This window comes from Setaria viridis, chromosome 9, assembly GCF_005286985.2.
Source record: "Setaria viridis chromosome 9, Setaria_viridis_v4.0, whole genome shotgun sequence".
In the NCBI taxonomy this organism is placed as follows: domain Eukaryota; kingdom Viridiplantae; phylum Streptophyta; class Magnoliopsida; order Poales; family Poaceae; genus Setaria; species Setaria viridis.
Window position 1 is genome coordinate 45,770,953 of NC_048271.2, and position 22,195 is coordinate 45,793,147.

Here is a 22,195-nt window from a genome sequence, read left to right on the forward strand (position 1 = left end):
AGTAAGGTTTTCAACTAAAGGTTCCGCGTTTCACAAATCCTTAACCTTAGATGCATTGAGGCATTGCCAAGGCCTCAAGAAGGATTTGAGTGAGGTTTATGGGTAGGGTCTTGTAGTTTTTTTTTTCTACAACAAAGGATCCGGCCTTAAAGAGTAGATCTGAGCATCTTAGATCCGGCCCATGCCTGCTATAGGGCCGAGTTGCTCAAAGGAAACTAGATCCGAATACTGGCAATTTAATTTAATTATTTTCAATCGAAAACGAGTAGAAATTTCGATACCGGTCCAAAGTTGCCCATGGGACAGAGGACTGGCACGAGCATTTTGAACTTACAGGTTGAGAAATGAGAATATGATTTGGATATGAGGAGATAAATACATATTTATGGGTCTGCCATGAGCCCATGACCCTAAAAAATATAATTATGTCACTAAAAGATTAGTTGGCTGATATGTGCATATCCTAAATAAATCACAACGTTACAATACCACAGTCCTGTTGGGTGAATAGAAATACAGTGTGTAGACCATGCTCCAACCACAAAATATGTGATACTGATGAGTGATGACTGAATACTGATTAAACAAAACACAAGTTCAAAAGCCACTCATAAAGGAACGGTACATCTTCCTTTAGATAGTGGAAACTTTATTTCATTTAGACTGAAGCGGTCCATGCCAGTATATCCAATTATCCAAAGATGTATGAAGCAAATATTTATTACAAGCTTTTAAACCAACAGCCAACCATAAATGAACAGTACATTCCAAACAAATTTTGATGAACAAACAAAGGTCCTTCCGAACAAGAAGAATTTGTAGATGACGGAAGCACAAGTGAAAGGATCAGCAGTGCCGTTTCGGAATGCAAATCTGACCAGTCATGTGCCAGCTTTCACCTCCGTCAGGGTGAGCATATGGGCATGCCGGGGTATACTCGTCCTCCATGACCAGGAGGTTCCACTGTGCATGCGGGTCATGTGTCGAGAAGACTGTCCAAGCAGGAGTGGAGTTCTCGTACCTGCTGTGCGTGACGCGGACGAACCTCTCCATGTCCTTGTTCTTCTCTATGTCATCCGGATCAATGTCGACGGAGAAGATGTCGCCATAGGGCCTCACCGAGTGCAGGAAGGTCGGCAGCGACATCGGATCAGCAGACACCGCAGCAAGGTCCGATGTCACGGCGATGCTCCGCCCGTCTGGGCTGAACACCGGGTGGTTCACATGCCCGGAGAGGTCATACTCGCTTCTGATCACCCTTACCACTGAGCGGTCGCTGACGCTCATCAGGTAGACAGCGAAGTACCCCGGGTCCAGGCCATGGTCGCGCTCTGGTGCGTTGGTGGGCTTGTCGCGGTTCGACGCGAACACGATCAAGTTCCCATTTGGAGACCACTGGCAATGCGTGTCGATCCAGTTGCCTTCAGTGAGCCGCGTCACCTCGCCACCTCCGACCTCCCCGTACTCGGCATCCTCCATAATGTACAGATTCTGGTAGTTCTTGTCTCCTCCATCTCTCGTGGATCTGAAAACAAATTTCGTGCCTAACTATATCATGGTTAAATCATCAGAATTTTGCAGCTAAATCATGTTTTCAGGAGATATAGGCTTCAGGATGGAAGAGGCGCAGAGTGGCAATATCTTACCATCAGGATTGGTGAAAGGGAAAGCGTTGTTGAATTTCCCCTTAGTGAGCAGTCGTGGCTGTCGTCGTATACGTGCAGCATTGGATACATCAGGGATGGCATGGATTTCCAGCGTTTCGTTAGCTTTGAAGGATGGTCCCATGCATACATACAGTATATCTTTCTTTTGGTTCCACACTGGTGAGAAGATGCTGTCTGGGCCATTTGTCTATAGAAAACAAACCAAACCAGTCATAATTGAGAAAGATATGCTCCTCTAGTCGTAATTCGTAAACCATTGCAAGCCTGCAAAAGTATTACGTAAACCATTGCAAGCCTGCAAAAGTTCGACTATTTCTCGGGTAGAGATACTAATGGGACCATACGTCGAAGACCACACGCAATCCCTTGCTATCTGCCAACCACACAGCTTTGAACTCGTTATCAACGAATGCAAGCTTAGAGCCGTCTTTAGAAAATGTTGGGAACACACCAGACACCCTAAACACTCCAACATCTTCATGTGGCGATTGCAGCTTATGGAAATGTCGCGGGACATCATCTCCATGCTGCAGAAAACAGTTTTGTACATAGCTCCAGATTATGAACTTGTATACTAAGTGAACCTGAGTGTAATAAACAAGCGCACAAAGGCACAAAAGAACTTGGCATTAGCAGTACATAATGGCATATCTATGTACCTGGAGAAGGTCACTTTTGCAACGATGATAACCAATATATTTGCCACCGTCCATCACGAAGGGATTGAAATGGTCAGCTTTTGCCCTGGTGTTCTGAGTTATTTGCAACGGTTGTTCGGGTGTATTCATGTCAAATATCTCAATGTGCCGATACTGGGTTTCGGTGCGGACATCAGTGAACTCAGACTTCTGGCGGATGGTTGCAACTGCTATTCTGGTCTCATCAATGGCTGCTGGAGTCACTGCATCGAACGCCTCCGGGGTCACCCGGATGGTTTCACTAGTGCTCAGGTTGTACTGAAACACTCCCCAAATATCCCCAACCTTCCTGTGAAAAAATATAACGTTTTCACTGCCCCATGATGGCCAGCCACCATTTTCTATCACTCGCTTGCGCTCCATGGATGGATTCTCCAAGCTCATCACATAGATGTTGATCTTCAGGTCCTTAATCTCACCATCCCATCTCTTCCCTTGGAACGAAGCCACCGCGACCTTCTTCCCAGATGGTGACACAGAGGGACTTAGATCAAACGTTCCTGTTGAGGTAGAATTACAAGATCAAAGATCAGTTAAGAAGAATGGAAATAATATCTAGTCATGCATCTGACCACAAGTAGGAAGTGGATCGAGTAGCAGAAGGCTTAGAGAGAAAGTTCATTAACCTAACCTGGTGGAGTGAGGCGCTCAGTTTCACCGGTTCTAAGGTTGGTTTTGTAAACAACATTCCAGGGGCTACGACATTCTTGCACTGGCTCCTTGGTGGATACATAGACAAGGTAATGGGTCAATTGTGGATCCATCCACCTCGTAGCCACCAGCAATGCAGCCAGTGTCCTCTAAACGGGCACCACCAAACAAGTCAGCACCATAGATGTCTGCCAAGCTGAAGACCATGACTTCACCGTTCGCAATGAAGCAAAGGGCTACATGAAGTGCTTCCAAGTTGTGCTCTCTTTCAGAAACAAAGACCAAACCAGTGAGCTGGCCTGAACCAACATCATCATCTGTGATGGCTTCAGGAGCCAGTCTCAGGCGCTTGATGATTGTCTTGAGAGCCGACGGTGGAATGGGTCGGCAGTTGTAGTTGTAGGACAAACCATCCGTCAGATGGAGCTCACTCTGCCTCGACAATGGTGGAACTGGACAGCAGAATATGTCCAGGGGCACCGGTGGTCTGTAGCTTGTAAAGAAGGCAATGTTGCCTCTACATTAATAAAAATCTAACAGTTGACAGCTGCCTGTAGTTGTATTTGACATTTGGGACCCCACATACCGATGGTCAACCTATGTGTCATTAGGCGAAATTTGTCGTTTTCTGACAGTTCGTCAAAACACAGAGTATTTCTCATTTTAATTTTCATTCTCCCTTTATATCATGTTTTGTCTAGGAATTTCCTTTTTTCCTGACACATGTTGGTATTAGAATTAAAACTTAAATGGATGCATGCGATGTTAAGAACTGCTTTGGCTGTTTGTTTTGTACTTTTACCAAGTTGAGCTCTTCAAAATACTGACAGGTGTTTCCAGTTGACACGCCAAATATTGTCATTTAAAGATATAGAACCTTATGTTGCCTTCAAACTAATTCAGATCAATACTTTTCATGTCCTTTTAGTACTTTGCAGCCTTCTCAGATTACTTTGGGCTAGATATAGTCCTAGTTTAATTTGGCTACTTTCTATATATGTAAGGCCCTATTGGGTTTCATCTCCATTACTCCATATGATGGCTGGGCTTTTACGTTGGCCCACCAAACCTATCACAGCCCTCCCCCTTTAAGAGCAGGGACCCCTCATTCATCAAGGCTTGGGATTCAAAGGCTTCATTTTTATTGTTGTCTAATATGTTAGATATATATTCTAAATAAACAGTTCGAAAAATGCTTTTAATTTTGATCATCATTTATGTACTCAAAACTCCATATATTTTCATGAAAACTACCAAAACGGTATAATTTCATAGAACTTCACATGTTTGTGCAGGTCATGGATGGGATAGACATATTGAATATACCAGCATGGAGGTCCAACCTGTCAGATTTAAAGTCATTTAACAGTATCAACGGACGTGGGAAACTGAAACTTCATGCCAAAATTTGTGTGAAATTATCTGAATTCAAACTGAAATTTGTAATTCTCTTAAGGATAGACCAAAATATTTCTACTTTTGAGAAATTGAAGACATAGGAGCCAACCACAACTTACATACTGAATCCCTTTGAATCTATCCCCTTCCTAATCGAACATTTCTTGATTTCTTAGTTGGTACTATATTGTTTTTCTGCTTGCGCGTACCTTTTTTCTGCTTCCTAATCCCCTCAGTTGCACATACCTTTTTCTTAGTTGCTTCCTAATCCCCTCAGGCTGAACAGAAAGTAATTAGCTTGCACGCACCTTTTTTCTGCTAAAATCGCCTCTGAATGAACTGTGTTGCACCTCACTCGTTGCCAGATAAATCTTGTGATTATTGTGATAAAGAAAATCATGTTAGTTGTATCTGCAACAACAGACAGAGGAATCATGAACTGGATGGCAAGATCTGAGAACACAGGCAATTGCTAGAACACAAGCTAAGCAGATAAGTAAGGATCGGATTATGGCTATGTAATACATCAACTTAAACCCACACTCTATGCATTATTCTTTCTAATGGCATCACATGTTGCAACCTCATGAAGAATGTGATGATTCAACCACACTATAGCCCGCAGCTTTTGCTACATATTGCTTCGTAGAACCCCTTAGGTCCTTTACGCACTGCCACATCCCCTCTGAAGCATATATGTTAGATAACATAGTTTGGAACCCATCATGATGAGGATCCAGCTCAACAAGCTTCCTCCCAACCCTTTCCCCAACCTCACTATCACCATGTTTCCAACAGGCACCAAGCAATGCACCCCATGCTGGAACATCAGGTGACATGGGCATGCTCTGAATCAGATCCTCAGCCTCTTTGACATATCCAGCTCGTCCAAGGAGATCAACCATACATCCATAGTGTCTGATGTTTGGTACAATCTGGTACTTGTTCTGCATCAACTTAAAGAACTGACGGCCCTCCTCAACTAGGCCAGCATGTCTGCAAGCACTCAGAACCCCAGTGAAAGTTATCTCATTCGGGACAGCAGTGCCAGAGGCTTCCATCTCTGAAAACATGTCAAGGGATTTTGTAACAAGGCCATTCATGGCCAGTCCCCCAATGACAGCATTCCAGCAAGGTGCTCCTTTCTCATCTACCATGTCAAAGACTTCTAGTGCAGCATCCAAGGATCCACATTTCATGTACATGTCAATGAGGCTAGTCCCAAGTACAATGGTGATGTCATATTGGTATTCCCGAATGTATTCATGCACTGACTTTCCTTGTTCCAAAGCAGACAGATTAGTACAAGCAGAGATGACACTCACTAGTGTAACCTCATCCGGTCTGATTCCATGGGCTTTCATGTTGCCAAAAACCGTGAGCGCGTCAGATGACTGGTTATTTTGCACACAACCAGATATCATTGTACTCCAAGAAACGTTGTCCTTGTCGGGCATCACGCTGAATAACACCTTTGCATCCCCTACACGGCCATTCTTCAGATAGCCATCAATCATCGAGTTCCAGGAGAAGTGGTCCAGACTCTCACCACTGTCAAACAATCTCCGTGCTGCAGCAACATCCAGACAACTCGAGTACATGTGAATAAGTGCATTCTGGACTTTCAACCGCGAACCAAGGCCAGCTCTGAAAACCAGCCCATGGCACAACTCTCCATTTCGAATTACCTCTGACCCTGCACACGCAGCAATCACACTGACCATCACCGCCTCGTCCACAGGCCACCCCTCTGCACGCATATCCAAGAACACACCCAACGCTTCCACGAACTGGCCATTCCGCTCAAAGCAAGAGACCATAGCTGTCCACGTGAAAGCATCCCTATACTCTGCCCCGTCAAACGTCCTCTTCGCCTCGTCCACCATCCCACTCCTCCCGAACAGCGCCACCATCAAACTCACTGCCGCCGCGCTCCTCTCTGGCATCCTCGCAAACACCCCGATCGCCTGCTCGACGTCCCCGGCGCGCACGAACGCGGCCAGGATCGTGTTCCAGGAAACGGCGTCCCGCACGGGCCCCTCGTCGAACACCCTGCGCGCGTCCGCGACGCAGCCGCAGGCAGAGTACATATGCGTCAGTGCGTTCCTGAGGTACACATTGTCGACGAACCCGTGCCTGACGGAGCGGGAGTGAACCTGACGCCCTTCCGCCACTTCCCCCCTAGCGGCGCAGGCGGCGGCGAGGAGCGGGTGCGTGTAGGCGTCGGGAAGCGCGGGCATGGACGCGTAGAGCGGGAGGCAGAAGTGGGGGAGGCCGTGGCGCAAGGCGGCTTTGAGGACGATGTTGCAGGAGAAGGAGTTGGGGCTGCGCACGAGGCGAAGGAGGCGCAGGGAGTGGTCGAGCGGGCGCGGGAGGAGGCGGCCGGCGGCGGCGGAGGTGGTGAAGAGGAGGAGGCGGCTGGCGGCGAAGGCGTCTGCGAGGAGGCCCGAGGCGAGGAACTGCGCGTGGATTTGGAGGAGGTGCCGCGCGGAGCGGCAGCGGGAGAGGTGCGCGTCCAGGAGGGACACCGTGAGCATGATCAGCAGCGGGCGGCCGGCGCCGCGGCCACGGCGAGCGAGAGGGGCGGACGGCGAGTGGTGAGGTTTCGTACAACGGTTTCGTGCGGAATTTTTTGCGCCAGTGGGCTACGGTGGCGAAGCGCGCGCAGGAGGCTGCGCCCGTGAGTTGGGCTGGCGGCGGCTGGATAATGCCAGCCGTCTTTGGTTGCTCGGCCCAATGTGATGACCAGATTAGCCCAGGGATGTGTCAACCAGGGACTGTAATCCTGCTTGATTAATGAAGCTCTTGATGATTGCCCTAAAAAAATAGCAACCCGGTGAACCACACAGTGTGGAAAGGACAATCCGAGCGAAAAGAGGAAAACAATCAACCAGATTTCCTTAAAATGTTCAGATCGAAATTTAGTGATCGACTACTACAAATATACAATCCTTGTGATATGAGAATTATGAGCGATGAGGTTAATGTCCGTGTTAGCGAGATCCTAGCAGGTTCATCCACGTCATGCTCCCTCAGAGATCAGTCACCGCCATCAGGGCTCAAACAATGTGATCCAGAAGAATAAGTGAGAAGGAAGAGAGATGAGCCACCTCTAGCAATTAAATTGATTGTTTCCACCATTTGCAGAGTATATATATATATGCAATGCAGACAACCGAACGCAAGCTTGGCAATGCAGGTTAGGTCATATGACCAACCAAACGAAACATAGAGAGATTGCATTAGACATAGAGAGATTGCATTAGGGTCTGTTTGGGAAGGGGGTAACACCCTCAAATGAGGTGTTAAACTTTAACACGTTGGGGTGTTTGGATGATCTACTAAACTTTAACACCTTAGGTTAGAAATGATAATTATACCCCCACTCCCCCCCTCCTTGGAGATGCTGGCGCTTACACAAATCACGGCCACCACATACCATTGTCCATTAGCCTGATAGCTATCAATCCTCCTTGCCAGGGCAAGCAGCAGGGGAAGATCCAGAGACCAGAGATGAGAGAGATGGGCGACCTACAGTCCGCATCCCACGGCGGGCGCAGTTCCGGGTGCCACGGAGGTCGGTGGCCAGGGCGGCGGGGGCAGAGGCGGCGTCGCCGATGCCGGCTGGGGAAAGAAGAAGAAGATGGCGGTGGTGAGGCTCGGCGGGAAGAGGAGGTTGTTCGGCGCGATCCGGCGGCTCCGGATGCGGTGGCTGGCGGTGTTGTACCTGCGCCCGCCGCCCGCCACCCGCGTGAGGCCACCGCCCGTGCAGGAGCGGCGCGAACCGGCGGTGGCGGGCACGGCGGCGGCGCGCGACGGGCGGACCGGCGGCGGCGGGCACAGGCGCACAACGGGAGGGAGGACGCGCTGGCGGCGGTAGGAGAGAGAGAGAAGGAGAGAGGGGGGCAACCAGGGAATAAGTGGGGAGGGGGGCAACCAGGGAATAAGTGGGGAGGGGGGCCACTTTTAACAACTTTAGCAAAATTTAACACCCCCTCCATGTCTTTATGAAAAAAAAGGTGTTAAATTTTAACACTACTCTTTTAACACAAGTGTTTGGCAGCCAATGTATTAAAAGGGTGTTAAAAGGGGTGTTAAACTTTAACATCCCTTCCCAAATAGACCCTTAGTTTACCCTAATGGAGGCTAGAGGCTAGCCCGGTTTAGGTGCTAGTCACTAGTCATGACAGGAGTTGTGCATGCAGTGCCACCCAACACACGTCTTCCCACATCTGAACCAGACCTTTGGATTACATAGGCCCTCATGGCGTCTCCAGTAATGCCATTTGGCAGACAGGGTTCCTCTACAGTAGTTGAGCATATCCTCAAGTCACTGACGCGTGGGTCCGACCTCACATGTCAGTGATCTAACTGCGAAGAACAGTACTGAAGGAACCACTTTCCATTTCATTAGCTATTAAGTGGCAACATTAGCAATCTGTCCTACATGGCAAAAAGAATAAATAAAAAAAAGAAAAGCTGGCTGCTAGTACTTATTTTGGTTGAATATATAAGTCCATTTATTATTATTCTAAATCAAACATTTTAACTTTGGCTATGAGAAACTGACATTTTATATGGATCGATAACATTAAACTTGGCACTAGAGATCATTACTAGAAAAACTTTCATAATTCATAACTGTTTAGTTATAAGTTTTATAAATATTACTAGTCAAAGTACAAAATAGACTGTGTTCATTTTTTAATGGACTTATATTTACGACTGTAGAAAGTTTCAGCCAGTCTATAACACACCTTCGTACCGCTAGTCTTGGAGAGATTGTAGGTTGGTTCACTGTTGAAGGCGGTCATAGGTCTTCGGCATTATTACGACCTGATAAGAACCAGAAAGGCAGATGGGGGGACGACTACGGCCAACGAAGTCGTTGCTGCAATCAACATATTCTACACCCTCGGTGTCATCAACATATCGTTTACCAGTAAATAAACATCGTATCTGCATCCGTGAGTGCTGCCTGAACTAGGTTAGTTAGCTCTTCCGTTTCACATTGTAAAATTTTTTAATTTTTTTATATTCCTAAATTATATCTAGATATAATATTTATAAATAAAAAATCAAAACGTCCTCAATTTTTTACGGAGGAGTTGCTGAGTTAGGACGCGAACCACCAAACAATGACTCTTACGGCCACTTTCCACGCACAAGCAAAGTGGCTGTTGCTATCGATCTATCGCCTTGATCAGATGCCGAGCGCATCAGTACTTCCAGCCTTCTCCAACTCCAACCATTACTCCAAGCCTCGAACAGCACGCCAACTTCTTCACCCGTACACCAGGGTAAAAGATTGCCTCGGATCTCTGAACAATACTGTCCTGCCCAGTTGACTTCAAGTTACTGTTTGCATTTTTCTTTCTGTGACCGTACTTTAAACTAAACTAAACTACTGGCGCCGGCCATGCCACGGGAGTTACCACGCAGTTTGTTTATGAATAGCGATCGAGGTCATGTTTAGTTGACCAATTTTGGAGTGCTAAAATCACTGTACCAGCACTGTAGCACACTGTAGCGTTTCATTTGTATTTGTGAATTATTGTCCAAACATTGACTAATTATGCTTAAAAGATTCGTCTCGCAAAGTACAACAAAACTGTGAGATTAGTTTTTAATTTCGTCTACATTTAGTACTCCATGCATGTATCGCAAGTTTGATGTGATGGGGAATCTTCTTTTTGCATAGTGCCAAAGTACAAGGCCCGAATAAGATACTGACAGCAGAAAGATCTGTCTGCAGAATCTGATGCTTTTTGACGAGACTCTGCTGGACGAGACGTTAATCGCGGGATGTTTGATACTAGGTGCTAAACTTTAGCAGTATCACATCGAATATTTGGATGCTAATTAGGAGGATTAAATATGAGCTAATTATAAAACTAAGGTCCTATTTGGATATAGTATCCTAAGGATTAGGACTCCACTTTTAGAACACTTTTAGGATATATGTATCCAAACATGAGTTCTAAAAGTGGAGTACTAAAGTTTAGGAGGGCCATTTTCATTAGGAGGGCTAATGGTATTAATGGATCCTTTTTCTCCTAAAAATGGTCCCCAAACCCCCATTACCTCTGTTGCCCTCCCCTTCTCTCTCCTAATCATTTAATGATGTGAATAGTGCAGGAGCATTTAGAGGAGTAATTGAGGGTAAAAAAGTCATTTTCCCTCTAACATCCTAAAGATTAGGATTCCATCCAAACAACCATCTCCTAAATTTTAGGACTACCAATTTCTAGATCCTAAACTTTAAACTTTAGGACAATCCTAAACTTTAGGAATTTGTATCCACACATGGCCTAATTGCAGAACCCCTGTGCTAATTCGTGAGACGAATCTATTAAGCCTAATTAATTCATCATTAGCAAATGATTACTATAGCACCACATTGTTAAATCATGGACTAATTAGGTTTAATAGATTCGTCTCGCGAATTAAACTTCATCTGTGCAATTAGTTTGTAATTAGTCTATGTTTAATACTTCGAATTAGTATCAAATATCCGATGTGACAGGTTCTAAATTTTAGAGGGTATCCAAACAGGATCGAAAGCGCATCGAAATCTAAGAGCAGGGGCGTAGATATCAAGTTATAAACTAATCATCGAGAACGCAAACACAAGTAAACGCGAGAGAAATAAGAAAAGCAGAGCTGCCGCAAGCACGACGCGCCAAGATCCAAGCGACCGACAGGGGCAGCTTTGTCATTTCGTAAATCCTATAATTTATGTATTCTAATTTTTGACAGGTACTGTTGTTATTTCATTTCTAGAAAGAAAGGAAAGAAAATTATTTTTCTAGTTTCTCACCTAAATCTACCTAACTTCGCTGTGCTTTTTAGTTTTTCTGAAGCAATCTCAGCTAAAGTTTAGTTCGAGTCACATCGGATATTTAATACTAATTAGAAGTATTAAATATAAGTTAATGGAAAAAATAATTGTATAGATGAGGACCAATTCGTGAGACGAATCCATTAAACCTGATTAATCTATGATTAGCACATGTGATGCTACTGTAAACACATACTTAATCATGAATTAATTAGATTTAAAAGATTCATCTCGCGAATTAGTATTAATTTATACAATTATTTTTATTATTAATTTATATTTAATACTCCTATATCCGGACCCACCTCCGGAGCCGACCTAAACTTTAGGTACAGGGTCACTTCCGAGCCCCACCGGCTGGGCTCCGCATCCCAGCGAACTTCCACCTTGTCCCACCGTCAGTGAGAGCGGCGCCTACAGCTATCCGCAGCTGGACCCACGTGGCAGTGTCCGCGGGGCTCCCACTCCCTCGTACCACGCGCACATCCGGTCGTGCGCCCCCTGCTTTAAACCGGCGAGAGCCTTTCCGCTCGAGAAAAACCGCGCTTGATTTTTCTTTTTTTCTCTCTCACCTACTAATTTCCGTACCCGTGTTCGCGGCGCTCGCTCGCTCGGGTTTGGATCCGAGCGGAGGCCCGGCCGGTGGATGCTGTAGAGAAATGGCGGAGGCCGTCGCGTCCGCGGGCGGGCTCGCCGTGGCGGCAGCCTCGACCTCCGTAACGCCAGGCCAGGTGAGACCTAACTCGCGCCTTCCCGATTTGTTCCGGCGCGCGCTGGCGCGGGCATTCGTTGCTCCCATGGTTTTGGGATTGGCGTTGTTTGGAGGCGATTGTGGCGGGGTTGGTGAGGTGAGTGGGTGGATTTGGGGGTCGGAGGGCAGCCGGGAAGGAGAATGGGGCGGTTGGGTGTGGGTTCGTACGCGGTCGCGACGCTGAATCGCGGGCTGGGTTTTGGGCTTTGGGTGATCACGCAGAAGCGCTGAAGATGCGGTACGTGTGGAATTTCTCGCCCGGATTGGTTGATTGGCATCATATGCTGCGGTCTTACGGAGTAATTGCCCAATTTGAGGACTGCTGTGATTGTTGAAATACTGTTGGGTGCTGGCTGCGCTTGCTCCGTCGGTGCAAGTTACGGCTAATGCAAGTGTTAGGATATGGTGATGTTCTGAGACAAGGGAATCACTGAAGCCAATGTGGATTAGCATTTGTGGCCTTTTTTTTTGTGCGTTGTGTCGATCAAGTAGTGTTGGTCAGGTAACAATCCTTGTAGTAGCACCACCAAATGGAAAATCAGTAAATTCCGGGTTTAGGGTTTAAATGTTGGAGAATCTGCAAATTTATACATAGTTAGTGGATCTGGAGATCTTGGACCTTAAGGCAACCATTAAGTTCCTGCAATATGATGTGTATTTTATTTGGGACTTCCATCGCTGGAACTAAGTTAACTTGCTTTGCACTCCATGCAGGTTTCTGCTATTCTGGGGTTTCTTTGGGTTTTCGCAGCCTGGGCATATGCTGAGGTTCTCTTTCATAGGAAGAATGCTGCTTCTATTAAAACGTAAGCAGATGTTGCTTTGGTCCTGAGAATCCACAATTTCTGTCTTCTAAAATGCTGTGTTGCAATGTTATCTATTCTTTTCTCTGTTGTCCATGAAGAACTCTGCTTCTGTTACAAGACATAGCCTTAGGTATCCGTCTCTTGCAGTGCGTTCTGAATTCTGTTCGTCTGTCTTGGAATGCCTATTGCGCCCTGTTGCTTTTTTTTAAAGACTTCATAATTTTGTTGAGAGACACTCATGTTGCTTTGAATGAGACTACAATAACCTTCTATAAGGAGTCTTATTGGAGTTCATGCCTCTTCATCTTTGTCAGTAGACACTCGGATGTCAATTTAGCAGTAATGGATAACAGTTCAGTCAAAGGAGAAGATCAGACACTTCTGTTGGAGGAGGGTGGCCAAGCTGTAGCTGTAAAGCCAGCTTATGCTTCCTTCACATCACAAATCCTCAGGTTCTCTTTGAATTACAATTTCTCAATAGATATTAAATAGATGTGTTAAGATATCAGGACTTAAAAGACATTGAGTCTCTGACCAGAAATTTTGGGTCCGACAGACTTTTCTTCATGGACCAGATGCTTCTTCTGGAGAATCGTTTAACACTCAGGGCAATGTAAGCTACAGTTGCTCCATTCATCCATGCTTCCACAGTTGCACTATTCTGCTAACTGAGTTGCAATGATTCTTTCAGATCTGAGTTTGGAGGGTATCTACTTTATTTTTACATATGTGATCGAACAGACTTACTCGGAGAGTCTGCTAAGGTATTATTGTGCTAATAATTGTTACACAAAGTTTGGCGATGTGCCTAAGTGACATACTAGTAAAATTGCCATTTGCTAGAGTTTTCCAAATTTGCTTACTTATTCAGATTTATTGGATGGAAATTGCATGCATTGTGTATTATTATATACTGATAGTGTTATGCTTTAACGCACTAACCCTTTTTATTGGTATGTTGTATCTGCAGAATTACAGCCGAGATCTGTTCCTTTTCCTCTACTTTCTTCTTATTATTGTAGCAGCTATGACTTCCTTTAAAGTCCATCAAGACAAGTCTGCATTCACAGGAAAATCTATATTGTACTTGAATAGGCATCAAACCGAAGAATGGAAGGGTTGGATGCAGGTACTTATCATACTTTTATCTTTCTTCTGTGGTCTTTTCTGGTTTCACAGAAACATATTCTTCTTATACTATCCCCAGAAACATAGTTGGGTGAATAGCTACAGTTCAATAGTTCATGCATGATCATTGGTACATCAGAGCTGCAGAAATGATGATTATGTATGCAGTTATAAGCATCTACTCTCATCTGGCACCGCTAACATGTAAGCTGCCATCAGATTCGTGATGCATTCATGGTATTTGGACCTCTCTTGAGTTGCAAAGTGCAAAAAGCTTAGTTGGTCATTAGCAGCTGTTATTGTGAAAATGGGGTTTTGACCTGTCCTAGCACCAAAACATTTTGCCATGCTAACTTTTCCACTACACTGCCTTGTGATGGTTCATTTCTCTGCCCTAAATTTTAGATAATTTGCTCAGGAATTTCCTTATATGGACAGTAAGATACTGGGTTCAACTTCTGCCCTAGTACTAGCAACACTGCAACAGTTTCAGCATTACTTTGTCTAATTGCCAGGTGCTATTCTTGATGTACCACTACTTCAATGCTAAAGAGATCTACAATGCAATCCGTGTTTTTATTGCTGCATATGTTTGGATGACTGGATTTGGCAACTTCTCTTATTATTATGTGAGGAAGGATTTCAGTCTTGGACGATTTGCTCAGGTGCATTTTTACGCCCCACTCGTTCCTGATTCTTCATGTTGGAGTTTTCCTAACATGGTTACACCTTCAACAGATGATGTGGCGCCTCAATTTCTTTGTTATATTCTGCTGCATTGTCCTGAACAATGACTATACACTATATTATATTTGCCCTATGCACACCCTTTTCACCCTAATGGTTTATGGCGCTCTTGGAATTCTAAACAAATATAATGAGATTAGATCTGTGATGGCAATGAAATTTGTTGCTTGCTTCTTGGTAGTTATCCTTGTATGGGAAGTTCCAGGTGTATTTGACATAGTATGGAGCCCATTTACATTTCTTCTAGGTCAGTGTCCTTGCAAAACCTTTTCTGCTGTGGATATCACATGTGTTTTTCCTTCCAAAAGATGAACAGTACCATTTGCCTTTGTGTGCAGGCTATACCGATCCTTCTAAACCAGATCTCCCACGGTTGCATGAATGGCAATTCCGATCTGGACTGGATCGCTACATTTGGATCGTGGGGATGATATATGCGTATTACCACCCAACTGTATGTTTTCGACCATATTTTCTTCTATGTATTGTAGCTGTTCTGTTTCTTTAGATTCAAAGAGCTTAGAGGTATCCTCAGAATTGTTCGAAAGAGAGCAAAGGAAAGTTGTGTTTGGCATGAAAAGCATTGATGAAATATTTTCTGCCTCAGGTTGAGAAGTGGATGGAGAAGCTGGAAGAAACTGAACTGAGAACCAAACTCTATATTAAAGGCTCGATAGTTACAGTGTCTTTGACGGTACTGATCAAACAACTGCCGTAAACTCATTTTTTTAAAATATCTTACTTTTTATAACACATGCTGCATGTTGATCACAGGCTGGTTATTTGTGGTACGAATACATTTATAAGCTGGATAAGATTACATACAACAAGTTACATCCCTATACATCCTGGATCCCCATAACGTATGCGCACCTTTCAAATATATTTCGTTTATATCTTTTAAGTGTGCAAAATCTGATTTGTTCCCTGGTTGTTGTGCACTTGTACTCAAAAAGTGTCTACATATGCCTACGCAACTTTACTCAAGAATTCAGGAGTTTCTCTCTCACACTATTTGCGTAAGTGACGGTTTCTTGTAATGCATTTTGCCTTTATCATTGAACTACACCATGATGTGGGAATATGTGACTCGTGTATTTGTTCATTTGCCTTTTTCTAGCTGGCTTGGAAAGATTACACTAGAGACATACATATCACAGTTCCACATCTGGCTCAGGTGACCACATGCTGTTCCTCTTCTTTGTTCTTACATTTGCGCAACTGGAAGTTCACTCCAGGTTTTTTTTATGACTGACATTGTCTTGTTAACTTTAAATAACTTCAGATCAAGGGTGCCCAATGGGCAACCGAAGTGGCTATTGGCAATAATCCCAAATTACCCTTTGCTCAATTTCATGCTCACTACTGCTATATATGTCGCGGTATGTAGATCTTCCCAACGTAAGATACTGAAGACATCAGTATGCAGCAACTTATGTTCTCATGTATTCCCACAGGTTTCCCATAGGCTCTTCGAATTGACTAACACCTTGAAGGTGGCATTTGTACCTAGTCGTGACAACAAGCGCCTCTCATACAATTTTGTGGCAGGAATTGTCATTTCGGTCGCACTATACCTTGTATCATTTGTTCTAGTTGGCATCGCAGGATACTAGGAATCTCTCTGTTTTTTTTCTTTCCATTTTCATGTGTTCTAGTTCAACGACTAGGCCAGTCCAATTGTGAGCAAATTCAAGGCGACACGTCATTCACTATCCAGAAAGCTGCCATTTCTTTCACTGGAATAAGGTTTTACCTGAGTTCCTTGGTGAAAAGTAATCGAGCTGCGCGAGAACAGAAGATCTTGAAGAGTGTAACATATGAGTGAAGCAACCCCAAGAAGGGGATATGATAAAACAGAAACAGATATATCCCTGTATAGCCGCTGAGATGCATACGTCGGCTGTGGAAATCAGATGATGTTTCCTATTTGTCTAATAGACAGAATGGTAATGAGAAGTTCGGCTAGTTGATTCCTGTATGCTCGTATATTGTTAATAGAAGTAATCGGAATTGTGGGATCCCCATGCCGTGTTGTTTGGGCTTTGTCAACACAAAAAGCGTGAATGGCGCCTTAACTCGACTTGTCAACACAAAAGGGTGGCAGATAAAAGGATGAAAAGGTCACTTCCATACCTACGACTATGCTTGGCTAATACCTCCTTCAGGGAGCTTTTTCAATCCACCTATTAATAAGTGGTTAAGATAGTTCATTTGAATCCACATACTATTACCAGCCTCCTAATGGTAGGCTACGTTTATTAGTAGCCCTATTTGGACACTAGGTAATTTTAGCTGCTAACTAGCAGCACTCAGCTGGTTAGCGGTATCACATCTGCTCCCTCCGTCTCAAATGGTAGATCGTTTTAATTTTTCTAGGTACATGCTTTTTCTATACACCTTAATATAGTTTATATTTAGAGATACACCTTAATATATAATTTATATTTAGAGATGCATAATAATATCTATGAACTTTGAAACAAAGGGAGTAGCAAAGTTGCCAGAAAACAAAGGGTAGTTTATATTTAGAGATGCATAATAATATCTATAAACTTTGAAGTAAAGGGAGTAGCAAAGTTATAAAGGGAGTAGCAAAGTTACCAAGGAAACAAAGGGAGTAGCAAAGTTACCAGGTGTATGATATTTGCTATGCACTTTGATATTTGATATAGTTTATATCTAAAGATGCATAATAATATCCATTAGCAAACTACGCACATATATCAGCACGTTTTCATTGAAACCGGTGCAAAATGGCACAAATAAGAAAATTGTCTTGTCCATACTAATATGGAGACTGATACCCAAATATCTGCACTACCATTCTAGTAAAAGGAAGAAAAGCAAATATATAATCTTGACACCGTTACACAGTTGCATCAGCAACATTTGATTTATGTTTATAAAATAATCACCATGCTGATGAAATGTGCTGAATGTTATCCAGCTGCTGCCTATGGTGGGGTGCCCAGACGGCAACGTGTATCAGGGGGACGACCAAGTCTTCACTTGGGTAGAACCGTAGAAGGCTCAGGCCCTTCATTGGCAGCTTCGAGCACCCGTCAAAAAAGAAGCATCAACTTCAGCCTCTGTTCGTGGCCCTTTCCCTCTCCCGCTTGTTATACAGCCTCTCGAGAACACGCTTCGCCTCGCATGATGGGAAATTGCTCAGATCATAATAGTGTGGAGCGATATCAATCAACCTGTGAATAAGGCCCAAAACAACCATCAAGACATCTTTCAAATGCTTAAACACAACATAGCTTTATTCAGGTAGTAGAAACTTACCATTCCCCACGGATATCAGTGACTGTGCGGATGAAATTCCTGGTGGTCAGGACGTATTCATTGTAGATGACCCATTCTGGCTTATGGTCCATACAGTTTGAGGGATGAAGATGGACAACCTGATGGGAAGGAAGAGTTACAAGACTGCAATGCTACATCCTGAGCAAGAAAGCTTCCGATGGTTATCCTTGAACATGAAAAATACAAACCTGATTATCTTTTACAGTCAAGTAATGTCCAGTCCGCTCCAGGTGAGCGACCTGCATGAAATATCCTGAAAGCATTGCTTTCCTGATATTGACATAGTACTCACGACTATTGAAGTCTGTGCTGCACATCTTGAGATTGAATCTAGTCATGATGCGAACAAGCTGTTGTCTGACATTGTCTGCAGATTTAAGTGCTCTGGAATTGATAAAGTTCTCGTAACACCACTGGGGATCTTCATCTGCATTGACAACAATAAAATTGTTACAACAAGAAAAAGCTAGTCACATGTCCACCAGAGGTAGGGCTGCAACTGGGCTGACCCACCTCCACACAATTAGTATTCTTTACACTGAACTGGTGGTTCATTTTGTATGCATGATAGGATTAGCCAAAAAGACTCGGATGGATACTTGCATCCCTAATTGAATGAGGATTATGGACTTACTGTTTTGCTTGTATGCATGGTATACGTTCAGAAGCGTCAGATGGTCCCCATCAATATGGCCAAATCGAGCCTTCGCCTCATCAGCAGCCTTTTGAGCCTCCCTAGGCCGGAGGAAGCAATTGGGTACTAGAGAAAGAATATGATAATAACAGACGAAGTCCACGGTAGTCAGCAGATGCAAAAGGGCGAGACGCACTCAACAAACAGCAACTATCTGCACCAGCCTAAACTGTATGATCATTTCGACCAATAGCTCAAGAAGCCAGGTGAATAACACAGTTGCTGATGACAGCTCATAAATGTTGCAAAAAACAATGATGTTGAGCTCACATGCAGTAGTCTGCATGCAAACTCACAAATCTAAAAACATAGCACTTTGCTTGCACAAAATTGACAAGCAAAGTAGTCCAGATAAACACATGATAATTCATTTGCAGAAATGCCATTTGGTGACCTAAAGTTGACATACCTGATAGCATGGCAGAAACTGATAGGATCTCATTTGAACAGTTATACTTTGGACTGATGACAAGCATCTTTGACATTTGTGGATCCAGGGGAAATTCGCTCATCATCTCACCTAACTGTGTTAGGTTACCTTCATCATCGAGTGCCCCCAAGTAGTTCAAAACTTCTAAGGCCCTCATAAGAGTTTCCGGTGCTGGAGGATCCATAAAGTCAAAATGTACTAAATCATCAATTCCTAGTTTCTTCAAGGTAAGAACTGTATTTGCCAGGTTCGACCTAAGAATTTCTGGGTAAGTCTGTGGTTGCAAATCCTCATTAAAACTCTTCTCTGTGTATAGCCTGAAGCACTTCCCAGGCTGCGTTCTTCCAGCACGACCAGCTCTCTGATGAGCACTTGCCTTGGAAATTGGTGACACCAGGAGGGATTCCACCCTAATCCTTGGGTTGTAAACTTTCTGTTTGGAAAACCCTGGGTCTATCACATAAACTATACCGTCTATAGTTAAGGATGTCTCAGCAATGTTTGTGGACACAACGATTTTCCTTCCAGGAGGTCCTCCTTCCTTTAATGGGGCAGGAGCAGGTTCAAAAATCTTTTGCTGCATGGCTGGAGGCAGCGTAGAATACAAAGGAACAACTTTAACTGGCCCAACCTGATCTCCCATGTTATTAATTTCCTTGTTAATTTTACGACAGGCATCCTCAATCTCCTCTTCTCCGGTAAGGAATACAAGGATATCACCAGCAGGTTCACACGTGTGTATTTGCACAACTGTCCTGATAGCAGCCTCTAGGTAGTCCCTTTCTGGTTCTTGAGTATAGAAGATTTCAACCGGGTGAAGCCTCCCTGGTACCTTCATCAATGGTGCACCACTGAAGTAACCCTGAAATTTCTCTGCTTCAAGGGTAGCACTCATAACAACAAGCTTCAAGTCCGGTCTATTTTTTAGAACCTCCTTCAGAAGCCCAAACAGAACATCTGTTGCCAATGTTCTCTCATGAGCTTCATCAAGAACAATCACCTTGTACCTCTCTAAAAGTGGGTCTGCCATTGCTTCTCTCAGAAGCATACCATCTGTCAAATATCTGATAGGAAGCAATAGTGTTCAACACAACAGGATTAGATCAGAATACCTAAAAAAAGAAAGAAACATATACTCCATATCAATCTGCCAAAAGTATAGTGCATCTAATTATGTTCTTTAATGGAACATTAAGACTCAAAAGGCTTACTTGAGAACAGTTTTGTGGCTGCTGCAATCCTCAAACCGGATGCTGTAACCTACTTCCTCCCCAATAGTAACATCCATCTCCTCGGCCACACGCCTGGAGACTGACATTGCTGCAACCCTCCGCGGCTGAGTGCAGGCAACCATGGAACGGTTACCCAGGCCTTCAGCCTCAAGTACGAATTGGGGGATCTGTTCAACATAACGCGAATCAATCATCACAACTAACTTAGCAAGAATGAGAGACAAACACCACAATCACCGCAACTGTAACAAGAACAAATCAAGCTATAGTGAACCTATGATCCTGATCACAATCCGACATGTGAACACAAATTGACCTGACCAATTTTACTTGCCCAAAAGTGAAAAGCCTTTAGAGTATCTATCACCTAACCTTAAAAAAAACAATACAAATAAGGAAATTAAGCATTCAGTAATCTAAACACCTAATTAGGGGAAACGTTCAACATAACACAAATCAATCATCACAACTAACTGAGCAAGAATGACAGACAAACATGACAATAACAAGTCAGCCGCAAGAACAAAACGAACAATACCTGACTTCAGTTACAGAAACAAGCGCAGATACATATATCTGACCAATTTACCAAAGCAAAAGATGGATAATCTATAAAACACCTATATATCCTAACCTTAGCAGCAAACACTAAATAAGAAGATCAAAGGCGCCCGGGTACTGGAGCACGGATTGCCGTACCTGAGTGGTCTTCCCACTTCCCGTTTCGCCGACGAGGATGAGGGTCTGGTTGTCGCGGAGGGCGCGGAGGAACTCGTCCTTCTGCTGCCAAACGGGGAGCGTGCGGCGCTTCTCGAGGATCTCGAAGTACCGCCCCGAGTATGGCCGCCCGTTCCACCGGTTGACGGTGGGGTTGGCCCCGCCCGCCGCGGCGGCGGCGGCGCCGTTGGTGGCGGCGCGGCCGAGCTTGGCGGAGACGGAGGTCTCGTCGACAACGTCGAAGAGGCTCACCTTCCGCTTCCGCTCCGTCCCCATGGCGGCGGCGGCGGCGGCGGCGGCGAGAGCGACGCTGCGGGTCGCGCAGGTGGCCGGGAGGAGGAGGCGGGAGGGCGGGGGGAGGCGAAACCCTAGCTTGGTTCTGGAAGGGTCGTTCGATTTATATTTTGGGAATTGCACAAACAAATACTAGGTCGGCGAGCGAGAGCGTGAGGCCGAAGCCGAACGATAGGACGGTGAGAAAGCGGGTTCTTGGAGACATGAAGGCGGGTTCCTTCGGGGTTCCGACTTCCAAGTACTGTGCCCTGTGCCTTTCCTAACGGAGGAAGAACGGAAGAACAGAACTATAGCAACGTCTCCTTCACTCTGTATAAATAAACGACGCTGCTAGCACCGGACATCCGATGCGAAATTTTTCATTCAACCCTCCGACGAAACATTAAAAATTATCTAGTGCAACATCAACTATCACTATTTGCAATATGAAAAATAATGTGTAAAAATAACTATATCGTTCGACTCTGGGATTGAAATTTCCCGCCGCAACATGAATACTATGTTTCATGCAACATTTACTGTGAAACATGTAGAAACAATAGTTGCAACATCGATGTTTACATATTGCAATATATGTAGGAGCTTCTGATTTTTTAAAGATTCCGAATGTATGTTCCGTAGCATTACCGATAAATAAACTGATGTATAGGTGAGGTGTTGCTTGGTTTTTTGTTTAAGCATGTAGGAGCTTATTTCACTGAAATTTGCAAGGTACTCCTAAAATACTAAAATTTGTGAAAATTTGATGGTGCTTTGCAATACCAAATTTTTAGCATGTCTTCCATTTGCACCCGCACTTCATTATTATCAAGTATCAACCATGAAGCCA

At 44.3% G+C, this 22,195-nt stretch overlaps 4 protein-coding genes across 7 annotated transcripts; 1 reads left to right on the plus strand and 3 right to left on the minus strand.

The window, feature by feature from the left end:
- Positions 1–470: 470 nt before the first annotated feature.
- On the minus strand, positions 471–3,538 carry LOC117835844 (uncharacterized; the record flags this gene model as incomplete). The annotated part of the gene is given in 6 exon segments (XM_034715159.2): positions 471–1,544; positions 1,647–1,854; positions 2,012–2,194; positions 2,327–2,865; positions 2,997–3,111; positions 3,113–3,538. Coding segments are annotated over 6 exon segments (2,169 nt in total), but the record flags the coding sequence as incomplete, so codon positions are not given.
- A 1,361-nt stretch (positions 3,539–4,899) lies between these two features.
- Positions 4,900–7,070, minus strand: LOC117835843 (pentatricopeptide repeat-containing protein At2g22410, mitochondrial). Its single transcript, XM_034715158.2, has one exon. It carries the CDS (start codon positions 6,949–6,951, stop codon positions 4,999–5,001), a length of 1,953 nt encoding a protein of 650 aa, XP_034571049.1. The 5' UTR covers positions 6,952–7,070; the 3' UTR covers positions 4,900–4,998.
- Positions 7,071–11,780: 4,710 nt separating this feature from the next.
- On the plus strand, positions 11,781–16,668 carry LOC117837239 (protein REDUCED WALL ACETYLATION 1). 2 transcript variants are annotated; one of them, XM_034716825.2, is made up of 15 exons: positions 11,781–11,986; positions 12,721–12,812; positions 13,127–13,264; positions 13,369–13,425; positions 13,504–13,576; positions 13,783–13,941; positions 14,456–14,605; positions 14,679–14,934; positions 15,026–15,141; positions 15,295–15,381; positions 15,462–15,550; positions 15,644–15,706; positions 15,808–15,864; positions 15,973–16,069; positions 16,145–16,668. In XM_034716825.2, exons 1-15 carry the CDS (start codon positions 11,915–11,917, stop codon positions 16,301–16,303), a joined length of 1,665 nt encoding a protein of 554 aa, XP_034572716.1. In that variant the 5' UTR covers positions 11,781–11,914; the 3' UTR covers positions 16,304–16,668. The 2 variants fall into 2 exon arrangements, with proteins under 2 accessions (XP_034572716.1, XP_034572717.1); XM_034716826.2 differs by having other exon boundaries at positions 13,130–13,264.
- A 724-nt stretch (positions 16,669–17,392) lies between these two features.
- LOC117837238 (probable pre-mRNA-splicing factor ATP-dependent RNA helicase DEAH3) lies at positions 17,393–21,465 on the minus strand. Of its 3 annotated transcripts, XM_034716824.2 has the most exons (7): positions 21,055–21,458; positions 20,335–20,522; positions 19,103–20,187; positions 18,634–18,759; positions 18,188–18,426; positions 17,979–18,097; positions 17,393–17,893 (listed from the first exon to the last, which is right to left on the minus strand). In XM_034716824.2, exons 1-7 carry the CDS (start codon positions 21,346–21,348, stop codon positions 17,773–17,775), a joined length of 2,172 nt encoding a protein of 723 aa, XP_034572715.1. In that variant the 5' UTR covers positions 21,349–21,458; the 3' UTR covers positions 17,393–17,772. The 3 variants fall into 3 exon arrangements, 2 of the variants coding, with proteins under 2 accessions (XP_034572715.1, XP_072146587.1); XM_072290486.1 differs by lacking the exon at positions 21,055–21,458 and having other exon boundaries at positions 19,103–20,235; positions 20,335–20,474; XR_011896974.1 differs by lacking the exons at positions 17,393–17,893; positions 17,979–18,097 and having other exon boundaries at positions 18,371–18,426; positions 18,634–18,847; positions 21,055–21,465.
- Between the last annotated feature and the right edge of the window lie 730 nt (positions 21,466–22,195).

Coding starts and splice junctions, on each gene's coding strand:
- LOC117835843 (XM_034715158.2), bottom strand. CDS start 6,951: ATGCTCACGGTGTCCCTCCTGGACGCGCACCTCTCCCGCTGCCGCTCC.
- LOC117837239 (XM_034716825.2), top strand. CDS start 11,915: ATGGCGGAGGCCGTCGCGTCCGCGGGCGGGCTCGCCGTGGCGGCAGCC. Junction 13,577..13,782: donor TACTCGGAGAGTCTGCTAAG/GTATTATTGTGC, acceptor TTGTATCTGCAG/AATTACAGCCGAGATCTGTT. Junction 15,382..15,461: donor TAGTTACAGTGTCTTTGACG/GTACTGATCAAA, acceptor TGTTGATCACAG/GCTGGTTATTTGTGGTACGA.
- LOC117837238 (XM_034716824.2), bottom strand. CDS start 21,348: ATGGGGACGGAGCGGAAGCGGAAGGTGAGCCTCTTCGACGTTGTCGAC. Junction 18,098..18,187: donor TGACTGTAAAAGATAATCAG/GTTTGTATTTTT, acceptor CCTTCCCATCAG/GTTGTCCATCTTCATCCCTC. Junction 17,894..17,978: donor ACTGATATCCGTGGGGAATG/GTAAGTTTCTAC, acceptor CCTTATTCACAG/GTTGATTGATATCGCTCCAC.